Source organism: Acanthochromis polyacanthus, chromosome 14, assembly GCF_021347895.1.
Source record: "Acanthochromis polyacanthus isolate Apoly-LR-REF ecotype Palm Island chromosome 14, KAUST_Apoly_ChrSc, whole genome shotgun sequence".
In the NCBI taxonomy this organism is placed as follows: domain Eukaryota; kingdom Metazoa; phylum Chordata; class Actinopteri; family Pomacentridae; genus Acanthochromis; species Acanthochromis polyacanthus.
Window position 1 is genome coordinate 12,289,027 of NC_067126.1, and position 15,690 is coordinate 12,304,716.

The 15,690-nt window shown below is 41.1% G+C and overlaps 1 protein-coding gene across 2 annotated transcripts in view; it reads right to left on the bottom strand.

Moving 5' to 3' along the window:
- Positions 1-15,690, bottom strand: part of neb (nebulin) — a 71,010-nt gene that overhangs the window by 35,341 nt on the left and 19,979 nt on the right. For both annotated transcript variants that reach the window (XM_051958882.1, XM_051958883.1), the window contains exons 23-67: positions 15,461-15,565; positions 15,093-15,200; positions 14,655-14,966; positions 14,326-14,532; positions 14,104-14,208; positions 13,886-13,993; positions 13,498-13,809; positions 13,174-13,380; positions 12,930-13,034; positions 12,660-12,767; positions 12,229-12,540; positions 11,843-12,049; positions 11,635-11,739; positions 11,384-11,491; positions 10,981-11,292; positions 10,671-10,877; positions 10,458-10,562; positions 10,233-10,340; positions 9,827-10,138; positions 9,529-9,735; positions 9,319-9,423; positions 9,100-9,207; positions 8,602-8,913; positions 8,286-8,489; positions 6,513-6,617; positions 6,301-6,408; positions 5,819-6,130; positions 5,516-5,719; positions 5,318-5,422; positions 4,799-4,906; positions 4,384-4,695; positions 4,064-4,267; positions 3,830-3,934; positions 3,623-3,730; positions 3,047-3,358; positions 2,756-2,959; positions 2,550-2,654; positions 2,099-2,206; positions 1,684-1,995; positions 1,391-1,594; positions 1,190-1,294; positions 995-1,102; positions 567-878; positions 262-465; positions 18-122 (exon numbers count right to left, since the gene is read on the bottom strand). In XM_051958882.1, coding sequence (XP_051814842.1) covers positions 18-122; positions 262-465; positions 567-878; positions 995-1,102; positions 1,190-1,294; positions 1,391-1,594; positions 1,684-1,995; positions 2,099-2,206; positions 2,550-2,654; positions 2,756-2,959; positions 3,047-3,358; positions 3,623-3,730; positions 3,830-3,934; positions 4,064-4,267; positions 4,384-4,695; positions 4,799-4,906; positions 5,318-5,422; positions 5,516-5,719; positions 5,819-6,130; positions 6,301-6,408; positions 6,513-6,617; positions 8,286-8,489; positions 8,602-8,913; positions 9,100-9,207; positions 9,319-9,423; positions 9,529-9,735; positions 9,827-10,138; positions 10,233-10,340; positions 10,458-10,562; positions 10,671-10,877; positions 10,981-11,292; positions 11,384-11,491; positions 11,635-11,739; positions 11,843-12,049; positions 12,229-12,540; positions 12,660-12,767; positions 12,930-13,034; positions 13,174-13,380; positions 13,498-13,809; positions 13,886-13,993; positions 14,104-14,208; positions 14,326-14,532; positions 14,655-14,966; positions 15,093-15,200; positions 15,461-15,565 — 8,139 coding nt within the window. The remainder of the gene's footprint in view (positions 1-17; positions 123-261; positions 466-566; positions 879-994; positions 1,103-1,189; positions 1,295-1,390; positions 1,595-1,683; positions 1,996-2,098; positions 2,207-2,549; positions 2,655-2,755; positions 2,960-3,046; positions 3,359-3,622; positions 3,731-3,829; positions 3,935-4,063; positions 4,268-4,383; positions 4,696-4,798; positions 4,907-5,317; positions 5,423-5,515; positions 5,720-5,818; positions 6,131-6,300; positions 6,409-6,512; positions 6,618-8,285; positions 8,490-8,601; positions 8,914-9,099; positions 9,208-9,318; positions 9,424-9,528; positions 9,736-9,826; positions 10,139-10,232; positions 10,341-10,457; positions 10,563-10,670; positions 10,878-10,980; positions 11,293-11,383; positions 11,492-11,634; positions 11,740-11,842; positions 12,050-12,228; positions 12,541-12,659; positions 12,768-12,929; positions 13,035-13,173; positions 13,381-13,497; positions 13,810-13,885; positions 13,994-14,103; positions 14,209-14,325; positions 14,533-14,654; positions 14,967-15,092; positions 15,201-15,460; positions 15,566-15,690) is intronic.

Below are 15,690 nucleotides of genomic sequence, written 5' to 3' on the forward strand. Positions count from 1 at the left end.
TATTAACAGTGCACTACCAGACTGGTGTTGAGTTTATTCTGCTGGGCCAGGAGAATCTCTGGGGTATCAGGCATGATGTGGAGGTTGACCTTATCCTTCTCCCAGGCAGAAATGTATGCTTTCTGTAAAGAGAAGATTAACATTATTTAATTTATTGATAAGGAACTTTATATGAGTCTTGGAACATCATTTTAAAACAAAATGAGCTTTTTAAGTTGTGTTTTGCCAGAAGTTTGGTACAATAAGATGTACTATCTGTACCTTGTCCATGATCTGGGCATTGGCCTGAGCGAGGGCATATGGCATGTCACTTGTCTTGGCAGTGAACTTGAACTTGCTGGGATGCTGACGGTACTTCCGCTCACTCAGAATCTCCGCTGCTTTCTTGGCTTTCTCCACGTCAAGCGAACCAATTGGCACCCATCCCATTCCTTTGACCCATTCCATGTCAGCCTTGTACACAGCCTACAAAGAGATGGAAAACAGGAGTCACATTTAGTTCTTAGAAGAAAAACATACAAACGCAGTGTTAAGCAAACATGTTAAGAGAAATTCTTAATACTTACATCACTCTGCAGGTCATATGCCTTTCTGGCTTGCACCACATCGTTGGAGTCCGGCAGACAGGTCCAGTTGTGCAGATGAGTTCTGTAGTTGAAATCATTGACTTGGATCTGGCATTTCTTGGCCAGCTCAAGGTTCAGCATGTCCACTGGAAGGTGGAACTTGGTCTTGGACTTGTTGAAGTCCTTCTTGTACAAAGCATCACTAGCAATCTTGGCTGAATTCAGAGCCAACACAATCAGAGGGTCATCATTGACACTGAGGGCTCCAATGTGGTGACCAACCTGCTTACGATATCCTGTCTTATATTTGTACTGGGGGAGAAAACAGAAAAACAATGTTCATAAAATGTCTTCTTCACGTGTACAGTGATAAACCTATAGTAACTCTGGATATAAGAGAGAAAAATATTTAGTTATATGTTACATACATCACTGATTATGTTTCTTGCATGCTTGGCAGCAACAACAGAGACGGCATCGGCCTTAAGATCGTAACCCTTTCTGAAGATCTTCTCAACCTCTTCCCTGTATTGTTTCTGGGAAAAAAAGAAAATAGGTGATTTATAAAATAAAATAGGAATACAGAAAACTATTTGAAGTTTAAAAAAAAATACCAAACATACAATGCTGATATTATACGCATTAGCTTTGGAAAGCAACAGCTCGGGCAGGTCAGGGGTCACATGAGTCTTGATTTTATCAGCTTCCCAAGCAGCAATGTAGTTTTTCTGTCGTAAGAAACAAGGGAAAAAAAGGGAAAATTAAATAAACAGGAAAGATTGGAGAGATGAGCAAAAAATTAAGAGGCATATTATGTTCTTTACCTTGTTGATGATCTCAGCATTTGATTTGGCTAAGACCATAGGCATGGAAGTCATATCAGTCGTATACTTCAGAGTGTCTGGTTTCTGCTTATAGAGACGATCGCTGAGAATTTTCGAAGCATTCTTGGCTTTTACCACATCAAGCGAACCTATGGGGACCCATCCTACACCGACAATCTCATCCAAGTCAGCTTTATACACGGCCTAGTGGGAAAAGCACATACATGCCACATCAAAATACATACGCACCTTCCTATGGCATTATAAACAGGACATATTACAAAAGAACTCACATCACTCTGAAGGTCATAGGCTTTCCTGGCCTGGACCACATCATTGGAGTCTGGCAGACAAGTCCATTGGTGCAGCCGGGTGATGTAGTTGGCGTGGTTGACCTGAATCTGGCATTTCTTGGCCAGCTCAAGACTCAGCATGTCCACTGGAAGGTGGAACTTGGTCTTGGACTTGTTGAAGTCCTTCTTGTACAGAGCATCACTGGCAATCTTGGCTGAGTTCAGAGCCAGCATGATGAGAGGATCATCCTGGACGCTGCGAGCACCAATGTGGTGGCCGACCTGCTTACGGTATCCTGTCTTGTACTTATACTAATGAAATAAGCAGAAAATGTTCAATGTTACAACTACAACACCACTCACATCATGGCAGTGATCATATCAGCAGAAAAATGGTGCAGCATGGGTCACTCACATCACTGACGATGTCCCTGGAGGCCTTAGCACTCTTCACAGAGATTGCATCTGAAGGTAGGAAATAGCCTTTGCTGATGGTCTCCTCAAAACCTTGTCTGTATAGTTTCTAGAAAATGAGACATGTCTGAATACTTTAACTGTAATGACAAATAGAAATCTACTGTCATTTTAACTGCTGTATAGCCTGCCAGTAAGGCCTTTAGTAAGGACTACAATCACTTGGCTTGTATTTTAAAGCAACGCAGTCTGAATGATTTCTTAATGTGGTTCATAAACAAACACAACTGACAAAGAGAGTCTTGAAATTCTATGGAAATTACTGTAAACAGCCAAAAGATTGTTATCCCACAAGACAAGAACCTGTTTTGCTGACATAGATATGGCTAAGATCATATGTTAAAGAAAGCAAGCTTCACCTTCTGATCATTTGGAAAAGTAAGTACACTAACCCTGCTCATGTTGATCGCATTTTGCTGCGAGAGGACGATCTCAGGAGTGTCGGGTTTAATATGGAGCTGGGTCTTGTCCTTCTCCCATGCCTCAATATAGAGACGCTGCAACCGAGCAAAACAATCACAACGTTAATTGATGCTATTGACTAAACAGATGACCACAGTGACATGGGTTTGCAAAGCACAATAATGATCAATTCTACCTTGTTCATGGTCTGAGCATTATTCTTTGCCAGCACAATATTCATGGCATCGATGGGGCTAGTGAATGGAACAGTGCTGGGGTGCTGGCGGTATTTCATATCACTCAAAATCTCTCCGGCCTTCTTGGTTTTTTCTACATCAAGTGAGCCAATGGGGACCCAGCCCAGGCCCTGGAGCCACTTCAGGTCAGCTTTGTAGACAGCCTGTGAAGCACAGTAGCATATATTTTAAATTCTGATAAATACTTTGCTGCAGGAACATATAAAAACTAACATTAAAGAAGCACTCACATCACTCTGCAGGTCATATGCATGTCTGGCCTGGACCACATCATTGGAGTCTGGCAGACAAGTCCAGTTGTGCAGTCGGGTGATGTAGTTGGCGTGGTTGACCTGAATCTGGTTCTTTTTGGCCAGCTCAAAGGCCATCATGTCCACTGGAAGGTGGAACTTGGTCTTGGACTTGTTGAAGTCCTTCTTGTACAGAGCATCACTGGCAATCTTGGCTGAGTTCAGAGCCAACATTAGCAGAGGATCGTCCTGGACGCTACGAGCACCAATGTGATGGCCGACCTGCTTACGGTATCCTGTCTTGTACTTGAACTAGAAGAAACATTAAATAATATCATTGGTAGCAGTTACACACACACACACTACATTGGACAAAAAAATGAAAATGGATTGTTTTGTTTGGTTTTGATGATAATAATTTATTGCCTACAGTACACAAGACATCTGTCTAAAAAGGAAAAAAAGAGAGAGAATGCCAAATGGTAAATTGAAACCTAAAATCCCTCTGTGTGGTACAAAATAAAATATATTACAACTGAATGTCACATTTCAGTTACAATAGCCAACATGACTTACATCACTGGCAATGTCCCTGGAGGCCCTGGCTGCAATGATGGAAATGGCATCATTACGGAGATCATAGCCCTTCTTCTTGGCATCTTCATTTGCCTGTTTGTATGCTTTCTGTAAACACAATCACAATCATGTCCATACATGAAGTATATGGATTTACAATTGAAATAAATGCATACATTTGTACACATCTGTTAATTTGTCACATACCAAGCTGTAGTTGACATTGTTTGCTTTGGCCAGAAGAACATCCATAGCATCAGGCATGATGTGGATCTTTGTTTTCTCATTGTCCCAGGCTTCAATGTAAGATTTCTGCAGGCACAGAAACCAACAATATGAGAATTTACTTACATTATCACCTGAGTATGTCTTTTATAACAAAATGATTTTTATATGATGTCCATATGCTGTCAATACAGTTCTTTGAATATGATTTCTTACCTTGTTCATAACCTGGGCATTGGCCTTCGCTAACACCATAGGCATGTCCTCAGTAGTGCTTTTGAACTTGAAGTTGCTTGGGTGCTGACGATACTTGTTGTCACTCAGGATCTCACCAGCTTTCTTCACCTTCTCAACATCCAATGAACCTATAGGCACCCATCCAATGCCCTGCAGCACCTTCAGCTCCTCTTTGTAAACAGCCTGGACACAAACAAAATAAAAGGTTAACATTCAAATTATCTTCCACATCTTCAAACATACACATTTATCAAAACAGGTAAACAATCCATATTATTAATATCAGGATTCATACTCACATCACTCTGCAGGTCATATGCAACTCTGGCCTGGACCACATCATTGGAGTCTGGCAGACAAGTCCATTGGTGCAGCCGGGTGATGTAGTTGGCGTGGTTGACCTGAATCTGGCATTTCTTGGCCAGTTCAAGACTCAGCATGTCCACTGGCAGGTGGAACCTGGTCTTTGATTTGTTGAAGTCCTTCTTGTACAGAGCATCACTAGCAATCTTGGCTGAGTTCAAAGCCAGCATGAGCAGAGGATCGTCCTGGATGCTACGAGCACCAATGTGGTGGCCGACCTGCTTACGGTATCCTGTTTTGTACTTGAACTGAGAGAGGAAACAAAAAAACATCAAGTTAAAATGTCTTCTTTACATGTACGTTAAAAAACTCGTAGAAACTGCTTGTAAGTGATGAAATCCAGCAATTTACATCACTGGCAATGTCCCTGGAGGCCCTGGCTGCAATGATGGAAATGGCATCATTACGGAGATCGTAGCCCTTCTTCTTGGCATCTTCATTTGCCTGCTTGTACTTTTTCTGAAAATGATAACACACATTACATAGATGTTAAATATGTAAACCTTATGGAATAATTTTTTTGACATAAAGTTTGATGTTATTGTTATATCACAACAAATTAAGTTATCTAAATTCATGATTCAAAGTAAAAGATACTAAAAACAAAAGATATAAAAGATTTTTGAGGTTCTTGTGTTACACATTAAGAGTTTGTTCTATGTAGTGTGGCAGAGCTCACTTCACTGAATACTTTGATTATTTTATATGATGTTATAAACGCTGGTCATTCCCTGACATATGCGTCGAAATAATAATAAATATCCTTGTAGCAATACATAACATATCAAATAATAACATACCATTTAGCTCTAATCAACCATTATCCAAATACAAGAGTTGCCTAAACATTATGAATGTCATAATTCTCACCAAGCTGTAGTTGACATTGTTTGCTTTGGCCAGAAGGACATCCATAGCATCAGGCATGATGTGGATCTTTGATTTCTCATTGTCCCAGGCTTCAACGTAAGCTTTCTGTAAGCACCAAAAACCAACAACATGGGAGTTCGGTTACAAATTTTGTATTAGTCAAACCCAACAGCACTTTGAGAACTGACGAACTCCTACCTTGTTCATAACCTGGGCATTGGCCTTCGCTAACACCATAGGCATGTCCTCAGTAGTGCTTTTGAACTTGAAGTTGCTTGGGTGTTGCCGATACTTGTTGTCACTCAGGATCTCACCAGCTTTCTTCACCTTCTCAACATCCAATGAACCTATAGGCACCCATCCAATGCCCTGTAGCACCTTCAGCTCCTCCTTGTAAACAGCCTGGACAAAACAAAAATGGTTTATTCTTGATAAAGTCAGCCAGTCACTGGCACAATGTGTAGCTTTAAATTTCTAGAATTTCAAAAAATATATACTCACATCACTCTGCAGGTCATATGCATGTCTGGCCTGGACCACATCATTGGAGTCTGGCAGACAAGTCCAATTGTGCAGACGGGTGATGTAGTTGGCGTGGTTGACCTGAATCTGGTTCTTCTTGGCCAGCTCAAAGGCCAGCATGTCCACTGGCAGGTGGAACTTGGTCTTGGACTGGTTGAAGTCCTTCTTGTACAGAGCATCACTGGCAATCTTGGCTGAGTTCAAAGCCAGCATGAGCAGAGGATCGTCCTGGATGCTGCGAGCGCCAATGTGGTGGCCGACCTGCTTACGGTAACCTGTCTTGTACTTGAACTACAAATTAAGCACAAAACAACTGATCAGAATATTATGGTTACGGGAAAGCAATAATATCATTCTGAATATTGTTTTTAGATTTAGTTCTAATCAGTTTCGGTATATAGGATAATTTTATATAAATTTTATTAATGATAATTGCAAAGAGTACAAAAATACTGTTTTACATCACTGGCGATATCCCTGGAGGCTCTTGCTGCAATTATGGAAATGGCATCGTTACGCAGGTCGTATCCCTTCTTCTTAGCCTCTTCATTTGCCTGTTTGTACGCTTTCTGCAAAAAAGGGAAATAAAACTTTAAGCATCTTACATAAAATGTGTTATAAAGTATGCTGTGTAAAAGGCTGTGGCAACAACCTTTTGAGGACAAAGACTCACCACACTGTAGTTGACTTTGTTTGCTTTGGCCAGCAAAATTTCCATGGCATCGGGCATGACATGGATGGTAGTCTTGTCTTTCTCCCAGGCATCTATGTAAGTTTTCTGTGAAGTTAATTTTTTTAAATTAAGTTGCCATAAAAGTTAAATATGTAGAGGGTTTCATTGACTTCCATTTATAATTAAACCAATTCTGATCTTAAATTAATATTTCTACTGATTATATAACTGCAGTATATGATTTATATTACTGAATATGATCAAGCAGCGGAGGTTTTGCATTTTATCTCAGTTTTTGTAAATGTGCAGTTAGCATCGCAGTTGTATTGAACAAATTAAAACTAAACAGTACAAAAAGCCCAGGGGCCTCATTTATAAAGCTTGCGTACGCACAAAACAGGGCTAGAAAGTGGCGTACGCCACTTTCTACGCAAAGGTTGTGATTTATAAAAACAAACTTGGCGTGAGAATGTGCGCACCGGCGCACCAACCTTGATTCTTGATGCTTCTTTACGCACAAAACAAGGCGTAAATCACACACTTTGCGTAGAAAGTGGCGTACGCTGTGTTCATTGTGATTTCTAAAAAAAACTTGGCGTGAGAATGTGCGCACCGGTGCGCCAACTTTGATGCTTGCTTAAGCACATTTTGGAGACAGAGGGAACGGCAGTGCCGGAGGATGAAGTGGCGAATTGAAACCAGATTGATCTCAAACTTTTATTGTTATCACATATTAGACTTGTAGAGCCGGATAATCATAAACCCTCATTGTTGTAGATGTTCATATAGTGCGTCATTCGGCCGACGACTGTATTTGCAGAACTATGTTCATATATTAACAGGAGCGGATTGAACGTTATTTCATTCGGTCGTTTGACCGAAGGGCCGGTATCTGGGGCCGGTGCGGTGATCTTTATTAAATAATTTTGTTTACTGATCACCCGGCGCCTGTATGGCTCATCCATTTGTAGGGGTGGTCTCTGACGCAGTGGCTCGGGTTCGGTTCCTGCCCGCGGCACTTTTATGCATGTCTTCCCCAGACTCTTCTCCCCATTTCCTGTCACTCTTCACTGCAACTATCACAGTAAAAAGGCAAAAAAAAAAAGTAAAGAATTTTGTTTATTTATATGCGGCCGAATGGGATGAGCGTCCAACCATTAATCAGCCCTGTACAGGCACGCAGGCACACATGCTTCACACCACAACTCCCGAGTGAAGATGAATTTCTCTATGTGAACCGAAAAAATGCACATTCAATCAGTGTGCAAATTATTTGTACATCGGACATGATCATAACAAATTTAGTGGCAGGGTGGCCTGGGTCACACATGATTCATTCATCCTGACGCACAGCAGTGAAAAGACTGCCGGCCGGCGCTGCGTGAAATGCCGTGGATCCCGCAGCTTATTTATATACAGATACATTCATGAGTTACTTTGCATTGACCATTCATGGTAAAATGTGGGTGTGTTGTGGGCGGAATGTGAGGTGGATCCACCTGTGCAATCTTCCAGCTGGTGTGTGATTTATCAAGAAATTGCATGCAGCTGTGCTTACGCAAAGTTTTATAAATCAGGGGCGAGGGGCATACGCCCTTTTCGTATTTTCGGCGTACGCAAACTTTAGTATGGATCCTACGCAATGATTTATAAATGAGGCCCCAGGTCTGTAGCAGTCACAACGGGGTCATTTTCAGTTCTTGTTTCTTTAAGCAGGCACACAAACCAAGGTTGTTCTTTACACAGACAACTGATGAAATGATGATTTCTTACCTTGTTCATAACCTGGGCATTGGCCTTCGCTAACACCATAGGCATGTCCTCAGTAGTGCTTTTGAACTTGAAGTTGCTTGGGTGTTGCCGATACTTGTTGTCACTCAGGATCTCACCAGCTTTCTTCACCTTCTCAACATCCAGTGAACCTATAGGCACCCATCCAATGCCCTGCAGCACCTTCAGCTCCTCCTTGTAAACAGCCTAGACAAAACAAAAATGGTTTATTATGGTGTAATATCTTCCAAAACCTTAAAAACAGAAATTCTTAATAAGAAAAACAAGATTAATTATCAATACAAAGATTTATACTCACATCACTCTGCAGGTCATATGCATGTCTGGCTTGGACCACATCATTGGAGTCTGGCAGACAAGTCCAATTGTGCAGACGGGTGATGTAGTTGGCGTGGTTGACCTGAATCTGGTTTTTCTTGGCCAGCTCAAAGGCCATCATGTCCACTGGAAGGTGGAACTTGGTCTTTGATTTGTTGAAGTCCTTCTTGTACAGAGCATCACTGGCAATCTTGGCTGAGTTCAGAGCCAGCATGAGCAGAGGATCGTCCTGGATGCTACGAGCACCAATGTGGTGGCCGACCTGCTTACGGTATCCTGTTTTGTACTTGAACTACAAATTAAGCACATAACAACGTCTCAGAATATTATGGTTTCAGGAAAGCAATAACATCACTATGAATATTGTTGAACTAAGGAAGGTACTAGTGAGAGTTTTGATCACCAACCTGTGATGAGGGGACAAAACATAGGATAAGATGTCTACAGAAGGTGATCCAATATAGAAATATACACTTACATCACTAGCAATGGCAGTAGAGGCTTTAGCAGCCTGGACTGGAATGGCGTCACCACGAAGATTGTGACCCTTCTTCTTGGACAGCTCATTATCCAATTTGTACTGTTTCTGAAGAGGGAGAGAATGTAGAGTTTTACTACTTTCAAACAAATACAACAACTTACCCTATTCCTGATTGGAAAAACATCTGTGCATTAAAATTAAAGCATTACACTGTACCTCACTGTAGATTTTCTTGTTTCCTCTGGCCAGAACAATGTCCATTGCATCAGGCATGATGTGGATAGTAGTCTTGTCTTTTTCCCAGTTTTTCAGGTAGGATTTCTAAAAAACCAAAACGTAGTTGTTGGTTGGATGTTACCGCCATAACTAAAACAAATAATATCTGTCACAATGTCTGTCAAATTGGTGACAAGTCCCATCCAGTACCTTATCCATAATCTGGTTGTTGGTAGTGGCGAGCACCAGGTCCATAGAGTTCATGTCTTTGGTGAATTTAAAGTTGCTAGGATGTTGACGGTATTGTTTTTCATTCAAGGCCTGTCCAGCCATTTTTGCTTTCTCTACATCCAGCGATCCAATAGGAACCCATCCAATTCCTTTAAAGTAGTGATCATACTCACTCTTGTACTGGTTCTAAGGGAGAATATCAAAATTTTTACCAGCGCCACAAAGTTACATGGAATAATGGCAACATTAGTGTGAAATTTTGGTATTTTCAACATACATCACTGGCAATGAACTGCATGTTACGAGCCAGTTCCAGATTCATGGCATCAGGCATCACGGTGTAGTGGGAGATGATCTGCTTGTATCCAGTCATGGTCTGAGCACGAGAGGCCTGCTTGGCATGAACCACACTCATCATGTCCACTGGGGAGTGATACTTCAGCTTAGACTTGTGGTAGTCCTTCTTGTAGTTCTTGTCGCTCTGCAACTTAGCCACCTCCATGTAGTGGACCAGCAGAGGATCATCCTGGATGCTACGGAAGCCAACATGGTGGCCTCTGGCCTTCTCATAAGCCAACTTGTACTTGTACTGTGACAGCAAACCCATATTTAGTCATTCACAGAGTCTATTCTCTTATTCAATTTGATATTTAGCAAAAAGGGAACTTTTTTTTATGACTTACATTACTGGCAATGGTGGTACCGGACTTGGCAGCCAGAATGGGGATGGCATCTGCTTTGAGGTTGTAGCCCTTATTAGCCATCTCAACAACACCAGCTTTGTAAAGTTTCTGTAAATTATATAATTAAATAAGATGTGGGATGAAAAAAAACTTTATTTACATTCACAAATTGATCATCATTATCAAAGTACAGTTTTAGCTGTCAGTTTCATGGATTCCTCTTACATTGCTCATGTTGATAGCATTAGCCTTAGCAAGGACGATCTCGGGAGAATCTGGCATGACATGGACGGTCAGTTTGTCCTTTTCCCATGCTGCAGTGTACGCTTTCTATAAATGAAGACATAAAAAAAACAAATAAATGATGATAGGTATGAATAATATTGTTAGCAAAAGATTTGTGACCCTGCATTTCAGACTACAGTTAAAAGGTTGCACCTTGTTCATGATCTGGTTGTTGGCAGTAGCCAAAGTCACGTCCATGGAGTCCATCAGTTTGCTGAACTTGAAGTTAGAGGGATGGGTGCGGTACTTATGGTCACTCAGAATTTGACCACCAACTTTAGCAGTCTCAACTCCCAGTGAACCAATAGGGACCCATCCAATACCTCTGACAAAGTTATTCCAATCAGACTTGTATTCCCACTGAAAAGAAGCAAACAATGATTAATATTTGTCATCTGATGTTTGAAATGCATGTAATTGTTTTGAATGTATTACAACAGCTATGTTAACATTTCAAACTTACATCACTAGACTGGGAGTTCACGGTACGAGCAAGCACTAGGTTCATAGCATCAGGGAGGAGAGCGTAACTGTGCTGGATCTTCCTGTATCCAGTCATGGTCTGAGCAGCAGAGGCCTGCTTGGCATGGATCACACTCATCATGTCCACTGGGGTGTGATACTTTAGCTTGGACTTGTTGTAGTCCTTCTTGTAGTTCTTGTCACTCTGCATCTTAGCCACCTCCATGTAGTGAACCAGCAGGGGGTCATCCTGAAGGCTGCGGAAGCCAACATGGTGGCCTCTGGCCTTCTCATAAGCCAGCTTGTACTTGTACTGTAATCACGAATACATTTTGTCAACCATGTACGGTGGATGGTGGAAAATAAACTTCTTGAGTTGGTCCATTGATTTGTTTCCAACTTACGTTACTGGCAATAGTGGTACCAGACTTGGCAGCTTGAATAGAGATGGCATCTGCTTTGAGGTTGTAGCCTTTGTTGGCCATCTCCACAACGCCGGCTTTGTAAAGTTTCTGTGAAAAACATGCATTTTCATGTTATTACATTTCCAAAAAGGTCACTGTATAAACAATATCTACCATATATGTGCATTCACTGACAGGATAAGCTGTGGATTTATTAAATCTTAATTTAGTAACGTAATTGAATGCCTTACATTGCTCATGGTTAGAGCATTAGCCTTGGCCAGTACAATCTCAGGAGAATCTGGCATAACGTGGACGGTCAGTTTGTCCTTTTCCCACGCTGCAGTGTACGCTTTCTGTAATAAAGAAATCAAGAAAAACAAATGAATCATGACACTTATGAAAAACATTACTGTTTAGATTTTGTATATCTGTACTATACAATTGAAAATGCTGCACCTTGTTCATAATCTGGTTGTTGGCAGTAGCCAACACCACATCCATGGAGTCCATCAGTTTGCTGAACTTGAAGTTTGATGGATGAGTGCGGTACTTCTTCTCACTCTGAATGTCACCACCAACTTTAGCAGTTTCAACTGCAAGGGAGCCAATAGGGACCCATCCAATACCTCTGACAAAGTTGTTCCAGTCAGATTTGTAATCACACTGAAAAAAAACGAGACAATGAGGTTATGATATACATTTGCCTGAAAATTAAGATACATAACCATCATTTCCCTGAATGTAAATAAAGCACACTATATAGAATTAACATGGTTGCTCTTCAGGGATGGTTTTGATCATAAAACAAACAGCTTATAAATTCAACCGTCACTTCTACTCACATCACTTGACTGCACATTCATGGTTCGACACAGCTGCAGGTGCATGTTGTCAGGAAGAAGCAGGTAGTTATGAGGGATCTTTCTGTAACCAGCAAAAGTCTGAGCACGAGAGGCCTGTTTGGCGTGGACCACACTCATCATGTCCACTGGTGAGTGATACTTCAGCTTGACTTTGTGGTAGTCCTTCTTGTAGTTCTTGTCGCTCTGCATCTTAGCCACCTCCATGTAGTGGACCAGCAGAGGATCATCCTGGATGCTGCGGAAGCCAACATGGTGGCCTCTGGCCTTCTCATAGTCTTTCTTATATTGCACCTAAAAGACACAGAGATAAGAAATAGTCATGTGGACACGATATGTGAAATCAGTTACATTAAAAAAGTTCTGGATACATTATAAGCAAGTTAGATTCATTATATGCATTTATGACATACATTGCTGGCAATATGCCTGCCTTGCTTGGCGTGCAAGATAGGAATAGCATCAGGCTTCATGTCATATCCCTTGGCAATGTCTTCTAACCACTTGTGCTTGTAGTGACTCTGCAAATAAAGAGAAAAATGTTTGAACAATGTTTGGTACACAGATGATGCTGATATACACTTGAAATTTCAGGCAAGTCAGAGTGTGTTGACTTAGCTATTTGGCTGATTAAACACTGTTTACATATGTTTGATATTCAATAAAATCTTCTGTGCTCTAACCTCGCTAAGCGTCTGGGCATTGAATTTAGCCTGGAGGAACTCTGGAGAGTCAGCTGGCAGATTATAGGTGTGCATGAACTTCTCACCAGAGGCCTTGTAGGCAGCCTATTGGGGAGAAAAAAGAACAGTAATTTTTAAAAGGGAACATGTAGAAGAATGTTTGGTCTGATACACATTAATATTCAAAATATGTTAAGAGAGAGGAAAAAACATTGTATCTTCTATAGAAAGAAGGAACTCCTACTTGGTCCAGCTGCTTTGTGTTGGTCATAGCCAGAGTCATGTTCATGGCATCAGTCTTGCTTGTAAATTTGAAATTGCTGGGATGCTGGCGGTAGCCTCTTTCATCTAGTGCAGATTTGGCTGCTTTGGCTTTCTCAACATCCAGAGAACCAATAGGAACCCACCCAAGACCTTTGCAGTAGTTGGAGTAATCGGACTTGTAGACATTCTATGGGTATGCAGAGAAAAACAAACTTGTAAAAGTGTTTAAAGGATATGTACATTGTCCTATATATTATACTAGCATTACAACACAGTAATATAAAAGTGAAAAGTGAAAACACACATCACTCTGAATCTCCATCATGGTGCGACACAGCTGCAGGTGCATGTTGTCCGGTAGAAGGAAGAAGCTGTGAGGGATCTTCCTGTATCCAACCATGGTCTGAGCACGAGAGGCCTGCTTGGCATGAACCACACTCATCATATCCACTGGGGAGTGATACTTCAGCTTGACCTTGTGGTAGTCCTTCTTGTAGTTCTTGTCACTCTGCATCTTAGCCACCTCCATGTAGTGGACCAGCAGAGGGTCGTCTTGGAGGCTGCGGAAGCCAACATGGTGGCCTTTGGCCTTCTCATAAGCCAGCTTGTACTTGTACTGTATGACAGAAATGTATTAGGAATAGCATTACTGAGTTCTGTAACATTTGTTTAATATAATTAGCATAACTTACATTACTGGCAATGTCTCTTGAAGACTTGGCTGCAACAATGGGAATAGCATCTTCCTTCACATGATGTCCTTTGAGCAGGTCTTGACGATGAGCATAAGTATAATAATTCTAAATAAAGGAACATCAGTTATGTTACAAATATAGCAACCATACCATTTATGTATTTGTTTTTATGTGCACAAAGGCTGGAAAATTTTATTGAAGAATTTGCAACTAACCTGGCTGATGCTGACAGCATTATATTTGGCTTGCAACAGTTCAGGGGCATCAGGAGGGAGATGGTAGGTGTGCATGAATTTCTCTCCACTGGCTTTGTACTCTTTCTGTAAAAACACAAAGAAGAGAAAGATTTTTTGTCTATTTTAACACAATTCATTGGTCAAAATAATGAAAGAAATGTCAGAACAAATCAAGAAATTGTTCTGTTTCCTCCTGCTCACCACATTCATGATCTTGGCGTTGGCCTTGGCCAGCTCCATGCTCATGGAGTCAGTGGTACTGGTGAATTTAAGGGTGTCAGGGTGCTGTCTGTATTTTTTCTCATCCATAGCTGCTGCTGCTGCCTTGGCTTTTTCCACCTCCAGGGAACCGATTGGAACCCAGCCAGTTCCCTTAACTGAGCTCTCATAATCCAGTTTATAGTTGAACTGGAAAATAATAGATACCAAGGAAGCATTACTAGACCAAAAAACATCTTTTAGATAAACCATTAAGTACTTAGCTTCCAATGTGTCATAAATATTCCTAAAAGGGAACAATTTAAACATACATCACTGGAATTGTAGTTCATGCTGCGAGCAAGTTCCAGACCCATGGAGTCAGGCAGAAGACAGTAATTATGGTGGAGCTTCTTGTAGCCAGCAAATGTCTGCACTGCAGAGGCATGTTTAGCATGAGCTAAACTCATCATATCCACTGGGGAGTGATACTTCAGCTTGACTTTGTGGTAGTCCTTCTTGTAGTTCTTGTCACTCTGCATCTTAGCCACCTCCATGTAGTGAACCAGCAGAGGATCATCCTGGAGGCTGCGGAAACCAACATGGTGGCCTCTGGCCTTCTCATAGGCCTTTTTATATTGGACCTAGAAGTTAAAGAGCATATAGCATCTCTAATTATTTAGAATGTTAATACTTGCAGCTAAAATATTGTACAGTACATTTCAAACATGGCATGTCAAATTGTAGTTAGAGCATTTCTAAAAACTTACATTACTTGCAGCATGTCTGGCTGCTTTGGCAGCAACAACAGAGATGGCATCGGGCTTCAAGTCATATCCCTTAGCAATCAACTCCTCCCAGGCATACTTGTAGTAGTTCTGAAATGATAGATTACAAATATAACTGTATTAAAATGTATGAACACTGATTAAGACATAGGTCATTAAATATTTACACACACAGGTTTTTGTAGGATATGTCAATGTATAACATACACAGCCGTATTCAGTATATTTGTATGTAACAAGACATTTACGAGCACATTCATGTATGTACCAAAAATTACTGCTTCAAAAGTGAGCTTTGGTTTACATAATTAAAAACATGCAATCTGTCAGTCTCTGTATTTATGCACTACCTTGCTGATGTTGTAGGCATTGCACTTGGCCTGAATGAACTCCGGGACGTCAGGAGGCAGAGAGTACTTCTGATGGATTTCCTCAAGACCTCTCTTGTAGAACCGCTGTAAAGAAGGAAAGAAGGTTGTGAGGACAGAAATCACAAGTGCTGCACTTTGATCAAAGTTAAAAAAAAAATCTTCTTCAACGTTGTCTTGGAAAAAGCACTAAGGGATTGCTCTCTCCAGAA